The sequence below is a fragment of the Apteryx mantelli genome, chromosome 26, assembly GCF_036417845.1.
Source record: "Apteryx mantelli isolate bAptMan1 chromosome 26, bAptMan1.hap1, whole genome shotgun sequence".
NCBI classification, from domain to species: Eukaryota; Metazoa; Chordata; class Aves; order Apterygiformes; family Apterygidae; genus Apteryx; species Apteryx mantelli.
Window position 1 is genome coordinate 9,864,547 of NC_090003.1, and position 12,704 is coordinate 9,877,250.

A 12,704-nucleotide genomic window follows, 5' to 3' on the forward strand; every position below is an offset into this window, starting at 1 on the left:
CTCCCAGCTTGGGAGGCAGCCACCATCCAACATGGTGACCAACTTCTCCGGCGCCAGGCTAGGAGCCAGATGGAGGGGGCAGCTCTGCCACCCAGGCCTTCGGGTGAGGAAAATAAGCCATAACTCAACACCAGCAGGCAGTGAGAGGGATAAAAGCTGGGGCACAGGCTGCCCCGAGGCGGGGACAGGCTTTGGGAGCCCCCTGAGACAGGCGAGGCCGCGGGCGCCTGGCGGCCCCAACATGGCGCCCGCCGTGCTTCGTTCCCGCCGGCCCGAGCCACGCTCAACATGGTGCCCGCCGCGCGCCGGCCTGAGCCACACCTAAAATGGCTGCCCACCGAATCCGCGCTAGCCCTCCCCATCCTCCAGCGCCCGCTCTCTATGGTATGGGCGGGTATTTCCGCTCTCGTAGCGGAAGCTGCGCCAGCGCTAAGATGGCGGCGGCCGTCGTCGCAGTCTCCTTGAGGCGCGGCGTCCTGGGGCGACCGCTGCTGCTGGTGAGGGGCCGGGAGCTGCTCTGCCGCGGGGCGGCCGGGCCGGGGGGCTGGGGGCCGCCGGAGGAGGCGGATGGGGGGGAGGGCGAGGCGGTCTGAGGGGGCAGGAGGGTCCGAGGGAAGGCCGGGGGGGAGGGGCCCGGGGGCAGGTAGGGGGCTGTGAGGGGCAGGAGGGATCTGAGGGGGGGGGACTTGGGGGGTCGGAAGGGGTGTGAAGAGAGTTTTGGGCAGAAGGGAGAGTTAAGCGGGGGTTTGGCGAGCAGGGAAGGCTGTGGGAAGCTTGGGGGTGGGCAAGAGGGGATGGGGATGGGGCCTCGGGAGGGGGGGCGGTGGAGGGAGTGGGCATGGGGCCTGGCGAGGGGGGCCAGAGGGGGTGGGAATTGGGCCGGGGGGGGGGCGAAGGGGAGTGGGAATGGAAGGGCCTGAAGAGCCCGAGAGAATGTGAAGATGTCTGTGGAGAGTCTTGGGGGGGCAAGAAGGAATAAGAAGTGATCTGGTGGGGGGGGGAGTAGAGGCATTTGGGGGTTGAAGGGTGGCTGGAGAGTGCAGGAGAAGTTGTGAAGCGGACTAGGAAGAGACTGGGAGATAGGAGGGGGAGGGAGGTGGTCCGTGGGGGCGTTTAGGGGGAAGCTGGGATGGGGCAGGTGGTTTAGAGGGGGAAGGAGCTGCTGGGAAATGCTGAGAGGGGTTGCTTGTTGGCCTGGAGCGGTGCAGCGACATGGCTGGGAGCCTCTGAGGACTGACGTGGGGCTGGGAGAGGCTTCAGGGCTGCGGAAAAAGGAGCAGGCTTTGCAGCAGCATCTATGGACTGCCCTTTAGTTGTAGGATTGTCTTCCCCATTCCTTGGGGGAAGAGGGAGTCCCGGGTCAGAGGTGGTTGTGCGTGCCGCAGCTCCTGTGGCCCCAGCGGCTTGATGAGGATGCCTGGTGCGTTCCTCAGAGCCTGGGCCCCTGCGGTGAGGAGGCCCCTCTTGGGTCCAGGAGCCAAGTCAGAACTGTGCAGCAGCTTTTGTGAAATCCTTGTTTGAAATGTGATGTTTGGTTTGGAAGGGTTTTCAGAAAGCTGTACAAGTCCTTTCACCAATCCTGCGAGTTGGGAGTGATTCTTGTTACTGAGCTATGTCAATTATTGCAATGCACAAGAGTATGTAAAGGAAGTGGGTACTAAAGGTCCTTTTGCTCTGATGGAGATGAAGTTGTATTTATGTTTGCGACATCTTGCTTTGCAGTAATTTATTTCTTCATAGGAGTGTTGATAGCTTCACATAGCTGTAGGTAGGGGTAATGTTCCCTAGAGTCATTTTCTTTTCATCAGGGTGGGGATGATTCTGGATTTGCAGAAGCTCAAATGCAAAGTCGGTGATGGATCCTGCAGTTCTTGCCCCGAAGTGCGTGGCCTCTAGTTATTTTCTTTCCCAACTGAAAGATGCCTGAAGGGACCTAAAGGCCGTATTGCTTTTGTTTAAATGCAGATATGTCGGGGAGCTCAGACGGCAGCTGCAGCCGCTCCAGCTTCGCAGGCGGCACCGCGTATCAAGAAATTTGCCATTTACAGATGGGATCCTGATAAGCCTGGGGACAAGCCCCGCATGCAGACTTACGAAGTGGATTTGAATAAGTGAGTATATCTGTTTAGGGAGAAGGTTCTTTGGCTTGCCTGGCAGGCAGATTTGTCGGGACTGTTTGTACACGCCAGTTATCTGACAGGCGATATAAGGGAAGGTGGTTAAGAAGCATTTGAGCAAACAGCTGAAGGTGTCGATGCTTTTATTGGCCTTCAGTGATTGTTAAAGCCCTGTTAGAGTGGCCATGAAGTGGTGCTTCGGTCATGTTACAGAGCAGCTTGTTGTCCGCGGTGTTGGTGAGACCAAATGTTGCTTCCAGGCAAAGGAAATCTTGCTACAACTGTGTGGGGTTATTTCCCATCACCTACCTGTTGGTTGTATAGGTCCTAAGCATGACAAAACTGTATCATGCCAGCAAATGTTGTAGTAGCTGTCTCTCAACACAACAAAACGGTAACTTCATTTTGTGACTTCTTTGAGGCTTTACCCATATCCCTGACTCATGCTGAAGACTCAAACGTGTTTATGGTTTTAATATGCTCTATTTATATGGTGAATTTGGGGGTATGTTCCAGAAGAGAACCATGGTTTAAGTGTAGCTCACAGTCCCAGATCTGGGAGATAAGATAGAGGCTTTAAAAACTCTTCTCATAGTTTGCTTAATAATAAATCACTTTCATAGTTTGTGGGCCATATTAAACTTGCAGTAACTTCTTGCACACTTTGGTGTAGCCGTCACCGGGAAAGCTCTGGCTTTTCCACAGTTCTGCAGAAGGCCGCAGTCTTTTGTGCAGCGTAGAAACCTCTGCATGAACACACATGCCTTGATTTCTTTGAGCTCCAGTCACTGCTGTGCTCTTGCCAGAGGAATTCACCTCAAACCCATTCTGAGATCTTCAGATACGCAGCATACGCCCCTCTTCTTAAGAAGCATGTGATGGAGAGCTCAAGCTTTGCTGCTTTGTGACTTGCACTGGTTAATAATTTCTGGGTGTTGCCTTGTCTGCCATATATCAGATTATTTAAGTTGTCTAAGATTGTTTGTTTTTGTGTGCATTGCTGCCTCTGCTGTGATTAATGAGGACAGGCAGACTTGTCAAAACCTGACTTAAAAGGAGAGAACTGGTAGCAAGGCACTTGGTGAGAGTTTTCGGTTCTGGTGTCAGAACCCTCTACAGCTGAGCCAGATCTTCAGGGCATCAGCAAAAGAAATTGCTTCTCTCCCACCCTGACCCTGGGGTGAGCTGGTGTGCTGAGGCTAATGCGTTACACCGCTGATCAAGCGATATCTGTCTTGTTGTTTGGGATTAGCAAAAAAATGTGTTGTTAACTGGAGTTAAGATGAAAGTCCTTACGGGTTCTTCTTAGTGGGGTGCCAGAGAGACAGCATTGGGGCAGAGGGGAATTAGGAAGCTTCGCTGACTTTGTTCCCTGTTACAGATGTGGGCCTATGGTGCTTGACGCTCTGATCAAGATAAAAAATGAGATGGACTCCACTCTGACCTTCCGCAGATCTTGTAGGGAAGGTAAGAAGGATTTTTCAATCTGCTAAACTGAAAACTATTCTCGAAGGGCATTTGTTGCCCAATAAAAGCTAAAGCTGATGGTGTGCATGTAGCTAGTGGAAAGCTTGGGGACAGACCCCAATGTACACTCTTCTCTTCCAGATGTTGTGTATGAAATACCTCAACGAATCAAGTAGTGAAGCTAGAGCTCATATTCACAGGTCAAATTCACATAACGCTGATGACCTATAAGTGGTGGGCTTAAAGAGCTCTGGTGGTTCCTGTTTCCATCCTAATGTTGCTCACCTTGCTGCCCTCAAGTGAGAGGCTCTGTAGGGAAAGCCAGCAAGAGAAGCTTTAACAGCAAAATTCTGAGGAGGGGGAAAAGGCGGTGAATGGGAATGAGTTGTATGGGCTGCTTCGTATAGTACCTCTGCTGAAATAACTATGGATGCAGTTGGAAGATTATGACTCCTGGGAATAGCTTCAGGAATCTTTTCTGGCCCTTCAGCCAAGAAAAATGGTTGATGAGGAAAAGGCCGTGAGGTGGTCTTAAACTGCAGACCTCCTGGCCGGTTCTCGGACAGGTACAAATCAACCAGTTTGATTAACCACATCCAGACTTTCCCGTCCAGGTGATTTTTTTCCCTGTAACAAGCCATAATTCATGGGAAATGTTGGTGTGCTGACCTTGAAATAATTGTTGTGAAAATGCAAGACAGAAGGATGCTTTTATGGAATGAGTTTTTGATCTAACTTGGTGTGTTTTTAAGTACTAGAAATTTAGGTGCAATTGTCTGATGCATAAGAATATCTTTTCCTAGAACTAAATGAAAAACACTCTTTAAAACACGGCTGTTTCCTGGAGAATCTGCATAGCATGCGGAAGCACTTTATACAGTGTGTTTTTTTTTTTTTCCCCGTGTCTGATATTTAGATAGAAAACATTGTTCCTGAGCAGAAGAAATAATTGCCCTGAATAATTTTCTCTGAGAAACAGAAGTCAGTTTTTCAAGCTGATCCAGTCCAGTCTTGGCTTTTTCTGCCACGTAGGAAAAAATCCGAACACGTGTTCCTATTGCTTATTTATGGGCTCATCTCTGCAAACTTCAGTTGTCCTGGTTCCCCCTCTAGTTGCCTGGAAAATGCTTGGAACAGTTTCTCAGGTGGGAGGAATAACCTTGCGGAGGTGCCGGTCTCTTTATCTGACAGTTAGGAGAAGAGATGCCTAGGCAACACTTTGGGAACAGAGGAGGACTAACTCACCACTGTGAGGAGCAACAGCATTTCTGTCTGACTTGTATCAACCAGTATTTGTTAAATCCTCTGAAATTAGGGTTACATCCCTTCAACATTTGTTTTCTTTCTAATGTAATGCCTGTCATACATGTTGGTCTGATTTGGATACCCGAGCTCTTCACCTGAGTATCGTCTGTGACAATTCGGTGATGTTTTTTTCCTGTAAAAGCTAGAATGTTACCTTGCACTTTCTTTGGCTGTATCTGATCCCTGTATTACTGGGAGGTCATTAGCAGTGTCACTTAATCCATTTGTTATGCTGTATATGCGCTGTTTGTTCTGTGAATCTCTATCCTCTCATGTTTGGAGACTAATGAATTCAGTTTATGGCAGAACAATCTCCTGCTGCGGAAGGCACAGGAAGAAGTTTCTGTCTTAGGAACCTCATTTTATGTTCCCACCCTTTAGGGACACTTTTGACCGCAATTGTAGAGCTGCTGAGGGATGCGTCTGGTTCCCATGCTGTAATCTCAGTGTTAGCTGTTTCAGAGCTGTGCAGCTTTGCGTTTCAAACGTGGAACAAAGCTGAATGCGTCACAAACATACTTGATGAGATTTTTCCACAACGACCTGTGCTCTTCCCCCCGCCACTTTAAGTAGCGCCTAAACTGACATACGATGTGAAAGCAATGAGCTGTCTGAGCCACTTGTCTTCCACTGCAGAAGCAAGTTTGGCATTCACAATGCGTTTAGACCTCAAAGAAAGAACATGGAAGTCGCTTTCTTTGTTTAAATAGCAATGCATTTAGCCCAGTGGCAACTTCAGGCGTTTTCCCTGTCACGTACAGAGGTTCTTGAAGACAGCAAAATGGAAGACAGCCTAGGGGCTAGTTTGGGGCAAAGAGGATCTATTCCCAAGTAGAATAAGAAGGTATACATCCAATGTTTTACTCTTTCTCATTTTTCTTTCTTTCTTTCTCCCTCCCCTCAGGCATCTGTGGTTCTTGTGCTATGAACATTGCTGGAGGAAACACACTGGCCTGCACCAAAAGAATTGACACTGATCTCAGCAAGATCACTAAAATCTACCCTCTCCCCCACATGTATGTGGTGAAGGATCTTGTTCCAGTGAGTATCTGCCAGTGTCAGTTTGTGACCGAGGGTCACGCCGTTCCAAATAACAAGGGGTTTGGGTTGAATCGGAAAGGAATGATGTGAAGGATGGTGACAAAAGCGATATTCCACAATTGGCATCTTAATCCTATCGACACTTTCTGGAATGGGTGGGTCTGAGCTCTGAAGCAGCAGTTAAATCTATTTGCATTTGGAGGAATGTGGCGGATTGATGTACAAGGTAACATTTGCTGTTTGAGTGACAGCAGATGATAGATCAGTGTGATGCATGTGACCTTTTTGCCTTTTGAATCTTAGGACCTGAGTAACTTCTATGCACAGTATAAATCCATTGAGCCTTACCTGAAGAAGAAGGATGAGTCGAAACAGGGCAAGGCGCAGTACCTGCAGTCCATAGAAGACCGTCAGAAACTGGTTATTGCTTCTTTTCTACCATTGAAATCCCTTCCAGATAAGACCTTGGTTAAATGCTAATGTGCAGTAGCTGTATTAGTTCATCTAATGACAGAGCTGTCTGGTGTAAAACCTGATGTGGGTGGAATCTGCTCCCTGAAACGCGATATCTTGGCGTGTCTGCATTGCTAGGGGTAACATTTGCTAATGAAATGCAGAACACAGCTGTGGTGGAGACTCTGACCTCATTTCCACGGTTTGCACTGCAAAACTGCATTTGTCTGTAAAAACATTGTGAAGGGTAGAGTCTTGTAATTATTCCAGTGGAGATAAGGCACTGCAGTTTATACCAGGATAAAGGTTGTCAAGCTCAGCACTATGCTTATCTTGTCTAGCAGAAGCGTGGTTCGCAATGCTATCCTGTCCCTACTTGCTGGCTTTTACAGCCCTAAAACTAATGGCAAAAGCTAAACTCTTTTGGAGGTAAAGACGCAAGCAAGATGCTTTAATCTTGCTGTTGGTGCAGGTCTTTGGATGTCCGTCTGCGTTGTTTTGGGGGGAGTAAGCTTTTGGGGGTTTCGGTGTTGGTGGATCAAAGCTGCTTCAGAAAGCTGAAGAGCGTCGGAACCGTTTGAACAGCTGGGAGATGGGCAGGTTTTAAAAAGTTTATATTGCTAGTAAGTTCTCGTCTGGATTTCCTTTGCTGCCACAGTAAGTATCATTAAATCAAGGATTTCTCTTTTTTGCCTCTGACCTGTCTTGGTGGATCCTTCAATCGCATCAGGATTCAGAGCTAGGCCTGGGCTCTGCTGCAGTCACTGCTGTGGTGCTGTCACTGACTCGGCTCAAAGTGGGCAGGCAGACTAGGTTTCGGTAAAAGGTGTAAGAGGGCTGCATACGAACAGCAAAGAGGAAGGTTGGTTGAAGGAGATTTATTGAAAACATGTAAGCTGACAGTCTGATTCTTTGCAGCGATCTTCAAAAGTTTTCCATTATAGTATTTGCTGTGAAGTTGACATCTGATGAATAGACTTGTCACGTGCCCAAGATGTCAACCGCACCGTGTGACTAGTGCGGCGACGTCTTAACAGCCCTGGGATTTTACAGTTGGAAAGAATTTCTATCCAAGGGCAAAAGACAGTTCTCCTGCACCCCTTCATAATGTTATCTGATGGGATGGGTAAACTCTACAAGGGCTCCCTTCAGATGATTTTTGTGAAGCAGTATCCTTGAAATCTTTTTTTTTTTTTTTAATTAAGCAAAAACAAGTGAACTTAAAATTAGCTGTGAGTGCTATGCATGAATTTTTCTGACATTTTTTTTTCTGAAGTTTCTTTTGCTTTCAGAACAGCCTGTGTGCATGAGAAACTGTTGGATATAAGTCAATTGAAAAACTCCCGCCTTTTTCTTTAAATTCTCAATAATTCAAGGTGTTACAATTAGAAATAAGACAAGTTTAGAGCAAGAAGGTAATTCCAGCTTAACAGTCCTTTTGTAAGTCTTCCAAAGTGTATTGAAGCAGCCACTCTAATGCAGTGGGCTTGGTACAAGCTTGGAGAAGTTCTGGCATGTATCTTTTTAAACTAAACTCAGTGAGACTGTTGTCCCGAAAAGCAAAGCTCGGGAATATAGCTTAAGCCAGACTGGACTCTATTTAACTTGAAGGCTGGTCAGGAAAGCAGACTTGGGAGACCTCTGCTTTTTGAAGTTTAACTGTCTTTTGCCCAGCATAACTTTCGTGTAGGCATACATTTCTTTTCTTCAGTGGCCTTCATCTCCACAAAAGGGGCTAAAGACTCGCACCGTTGCCTGTCTGTACGTGCTCGGGGATCCCCTCACAACACATGATAAACTGCAAGTTCTTTACTTCCTCCCTAGGCTTTTTGGCAGACTTTGGTCTGTCTTCTCTTCTGTAACACTGCCTTGAATTGTTAATCAGTTACATGCAGGTTCCTTTCCTTGTGAGCATATTGAGACAAGCTGGAAACAAGCAAGGCAGGAAAAAGGAGCAGTCCTCATGTTTTTCTTCAGTGTCTGCCTTTCTCCCTGCCATTCTAAAGAACCTAGTTAGTATATGGGTCAAGAATGGAGTGTGTCAAGAATGGATCGTGTGTCTTGTTTCAAAAGATCCACTTACAAGAATTGCTTTCTGCAAACACCAGAAATGGTTCTTCAGCATAAGGTTTTCAGAGCTGCTCTGTTGTGTCGAGACAGTAGAGGTGAAGGTGGTGAGGGAAGCATGTGCTTGTGTAAATCCCCTTTTTAAAAGCTTTCCTCATCGATTTGCGGCGTGGCTTGACTGTGGTCTCCCGCCTGTGTGCAGGACGGACTCTACGAGTGCATTCTGTGTGCCTGCTGCAGCACCAGCTGTCCTAGTTACTGGTGGAACGGGGACAAGTACTTGGGCCCTGCGGTACTGATGCAGGTAAGGATGGATCCCCTTCGTCATGTGGAACCTCCAAAAGCGGTGCACGTATGTGCAAGCACACGTGGGACAGCATTACCTAGTCCTGATCCTGGGCCAGAAGTCCTAAATTAGGTGTTGCTTTTTGTATATCATTTTGATTACAACACCTTGAAGGAGGATGTGGTGTGTCAAATGACACTGACTTTCAGGCCTACCGCTGGATGATTGACTCCAGAGATGACTACACAGAGGAACGCCTGGCACAGCTTCAGGACCCATTTTCTCTCTACCGTTGTCACACTATCATGAACTGCACAAGGACTTGCCCTAAGGTATGTGTCCTTCCTGTGTGTTTCCCTCCTGGGGTTACCGGCATGTTTGGAAGCACCCTGTTTGAAAGCTCTTTCAAAAGAGGGATGCTGACAGATGTGGTATGGAGAAGTCAGTCCTGCGTGAATGCAATCGATGATGTTTGCATTATAGGTAATATGCTTAACCTCAAAGAAGTTCTACCTTAAACCTCAGCAGTAACAACAATCTGTGATGTATTGGGCAACTTGGGTGATGCAGAAGACTGTAGCAAGCTTTCAGCACTTTGGGGGGTACCTGTTACGTGCTAAGATCCTGCCAAAAGGGCCTGTCCTGATGGTTGGTTCTCCCTGGGATTTCTAGTGAGAACTGTGCAAGCTTTTCCAAATCAAAGCTGCCTATTTCTCATCTCGCAATGACCTTGTTCCAGTTGCGGGACAAATAATCAAGCTGCATTTTCCTGCCAGCTATTCTAGTTTCTAGCCAGACTTTGGTCGCACCAGGTGACAGAGTAATATTCTTCTTGAGCTATGAAAATAATACAAAGGAAATGTTTGATTCAGCAGATCACAGACATAGGAAGAATGAGATGCTTGAGACCTGGGAATGCAGGTGTTTGTCAGAAACATTGCATGCCTATTTTGCGTATTAAAAAATGATTCACTGACTAGAGAGAACTCCCTTCTTGCGTAGGGAGCTAGTTCATGATCTGATCCATAGCTCAGCTAAAGGTGAAGATTCAATGTGAAGACTTAGCTCCTGGCTCTACGTATGAATGCCCATAATACAGTGAAATAGCACACCAAGGCTTGGGTTCTCGAGTAGGAGACACGCTTACGGATAATAACATGTTTCCAGGCTCGTGCTCTAATCCTGACTGTTGTCTTGCTCAGCTTTGAAAGACTGCCTGGGGAGCTGTGCGACAGGGCGATTTCCTGTTCGCGCTCTGTCCCGCGGCGCTGCTGCGGTAATCGTGGCGACGCCGTCACGGGGCGCTTGTGATTCCCCCTCTCATTTTGAGATTAGGCGTGTTTGGTTTGGGAGCAGTGCTGCAGGATTGATTAAGGGCTTTTGCAATGTGACTGACGCCTGCAATAATATAAAAACCTTTTTTGGAAAGCTAGGTGGTTTGTGCGTGAGGAGCATTTTTACACTGTGACTTAGCGTGCTTGGACGCTTCCCTAGTGTCCTTGAACATACAGCTTTTTTTTCCCCCCTAGTCTGAAATATAACACAAAGCTCTTGTGCTGTTGCTGTGAAGCTTTTGTGAGGCACTTTCCTGCCTCCAGAGGTCATCTCCAAATACACCTAGAAGTATCGAGTTCAGTCCTGCTTGAACTTTATTAGAGTTCCTATCGCTTGACCACTAGTTCTTTTCTTTGATCCTTGGGTTGCTGATTAAAACCAGTCCTGCACAGTCGAATGGGCATTTGTCTTAAAACAGTGGGGAGTGCTTCTGCTTCAGTCTCCGGGTGGAGGCAGTAAGGTTTGCAAGAGGGTCCTCTCTGTGCGGGTATTGCCCCGGACAAGGAGTTCAAGCATTTGTGTGCTGTCACTCCAAGGCTTGATGTCCAAGCTGCACCCGCTCCCTGCTGGCGCGGTGTGACTCTAACCCCAGTCTGGCTCGCTCTTTCCTTGTGAATTGAGGCTGGAGGACGGTGAATCTGCATCTCCGCGCCTTATCCGAGGTGTCTCTGCATACCACGATGCCCATCCTGCCTGCAGCAGGCTGTTGTTCAGAGCTGTACCCGCCAGCATTGCAAGGGAAGCCCAATATTAGGCTGGACTCCAACTTCTGAAAGTGGGTGCTTGAGCACTTACTTTGCCAGCTGTTTTTAACGAGGACTGGCATCTCTGTGAGCTTGCTGTGTGTGCTGAGAGGCAAGGGAGAGGACACTCTGACATGCTGATTTCCAGAGGAACTAACTGGAGCTCTCTCTTTTAGGGTTTGAACCCTGGCAAAGCGATTGCTGAAATCAAGAAAATGATGGCAACGTACAAAGAGAAGGCGGCCACTGCGTAATGCTGTTCCCTGAGTGAAAGAGGAACACGCAAATGTGCTTTACCTGGAAGGAATTCATATCTGATTTAGGAAAAGAAGGTTCCAAGGGGGAGTTTGTTTGTTTCTTTCCATGGGTTTGCATGTACAATAAATACTGTAAAGAACAAATCAGAGTTGCTACTTCATTAACAATATTGAACTAATGTCTCTCTTTGACTCTTGGGCGATGGGGTAAACTTGCAGCTAGAATCCCAAACACCTCTGGCTTGTAGTTTGGGGTGTGCTAAACCCCAGGGTTAACAAGCCAGTTAAAGGGAATACAGGTGTGCAGAGAGGCCTGTAAAGCAAAAGGCACTGAGGTGATTAGCAAGAAGAAAATGATGGAACTGGTTAGGAAAGGAGGTATGGGAGGAATGTCGCCCTGCTCTGAAATCTCTTCTAGCCTGGGTGCTTGCCAGGGAGCAAAGCAAGGCCCTGGTGCTCTGAGGGTGCAGGCACATGGCAAAACACTGCTGGGACCAGCAGCCGCCACTGGTAAGGTCCTTGCATCCCTGCTGGGGATCCCTACTGCAGTGCAGTTGCAGTGGGAATTCCCCCTGGGAAGAGGGATTTTGATGCTTCCCTGCTGAGAAGCTTATTTTTCAAGTCCTGCAGTAGGTAAGATGAATCCAGACTGTGAAATGCAATGCTGAAGCTTTCTCTTTCCTCTGCTGTAGCGCAAGTGGTTTTAAGCTCTGGATTTGTCCAGCTTGCGATGCCGTGAGGGCCGTTCACTCCAGGATGTTGCTCCAAGCGGCTGTTTGCAGTCTTAGGGCTGTGCCCGTTAGGGGGAAAAAAACCCTCTCTGTGTTGGATTCACCCCGATGTGGAGACCTCAGCCCTGAACCTTGACTTGGGAGAAATGCACTGCAGTTCGCTTTGCTCTCCAAGCACGCCGTTCCCCTTAGCCCCGTGTTTTTGAACCCGATGCCCAACTCCGGGTTTTGCATCGTTTATTTATATGTGCTGTAATTCGGTTGCTGAACTACAGAGGCAATGGAAAGGGCAGGGGGATGAGGAGGAACTGGAGACATTCACCTCCGGCTAGTTTGGCTGTTGCTCCAAGGGCTGAGCTGATCGAAATCTTTCTCCATGTGGCTGTTCCGATAACCCGGCTGTTAATTAAGGCACGGACATCTGCTTCGGAAGGGAGCAAAGTACACACCCAAGGCGTCTCCAAAGAAAACATTTCCTTCAGTTCCTTTCCTGCCAGAGCGACCCACGCTCCCTTGTGCCATGTGTGCAGCAGGGAGAGCAATTGCTTTGCCTGCTGCTGGCACCCAGCTGTGGGTGCTGGCAGTGCTGTCCTTGTCCCAGGTGTCCCCAGTATGTGGCCCAAAGCACAGGAGCTGCCTGGGAAGGCTGATTGCCAGCAGCAGCAGCCCTCTCCCAGGTGTTGGCTATTTCTGGCAGCAGTTTTGCAGCGAGGGGGGGCCCCCAAAGAGCCAGGAAAGAAGTTTAGGGTTGGTGGCTTCAAAATCCCCCTTTATCCGAGCTTTCCATGTGGGAGCTGTAGTGGAGCGGGAGTCGTGCAGCGAGGAACAGGGCAGGGGCTCCCTTCCCACCCCGGCGTGAGTGTGCAGGGGCTTTGCAGCCAGCAGGGCAGAAATAGGGGGCC

General features: G+C 48.4%; 1 protein-coding gene across 1 annotated transcript; it reads left to right on the forward strand.

The window, feature by feature from the left end:
• Positions 1-416: 416 nt before the first annotated feature.
• SDHB (succinate dehydrogenase complex iron sulfur subunit B) lies at positions 417-11,215 on the forward strand. The gene is made up of 8 exons (XM_013942902.2): positions 417-497; positions 1,966-2,111; positions 3,499-3,584; positions 5,794-5,930; positions 6,234-6,350; positions 8,653-8,754; positions 8,946-9,068; positions 10,991-11,215. Exons 1-8 carry the CDS (start codon positions 435-437, stop codon positions 11,066-11,068), a joined length of 852 nt encoding a protein of 283 aa, XP_013798356.1. The 5' UTR covers positions 417-434; the 3' UTR covers positions 11,069-11,215.
• The last annotated feature ends 1,489 nt before the right edge of the window (positions 11,216-12,704 follow it).

Excerpts from the sequence above, each read along its gene's own strand:
- SDHB (XM_013942902.2), top strand. The coding sequence starts at position 435 with ATGGCGGCGGCCGTCGTCGCAGTCTCCTTGAGGCGCGGCGTCCTGGGG. Across the intron at positions 5,931-6,233 it reads TGGTGAAGGATCTTGTTCCA|GACCTGAGTAACTTCTATGC; the intron begins GTGAGTATCTGC and ends TTTGAATCTTAG. Across the intron at positions 6,351-8,652 it reads TAGAAGACCGTCAGAAACTG|GACGGACTCTACGAGTGCAT; the intron begins GTTATTGCTTCT and ends GCCTGTGTGCAG.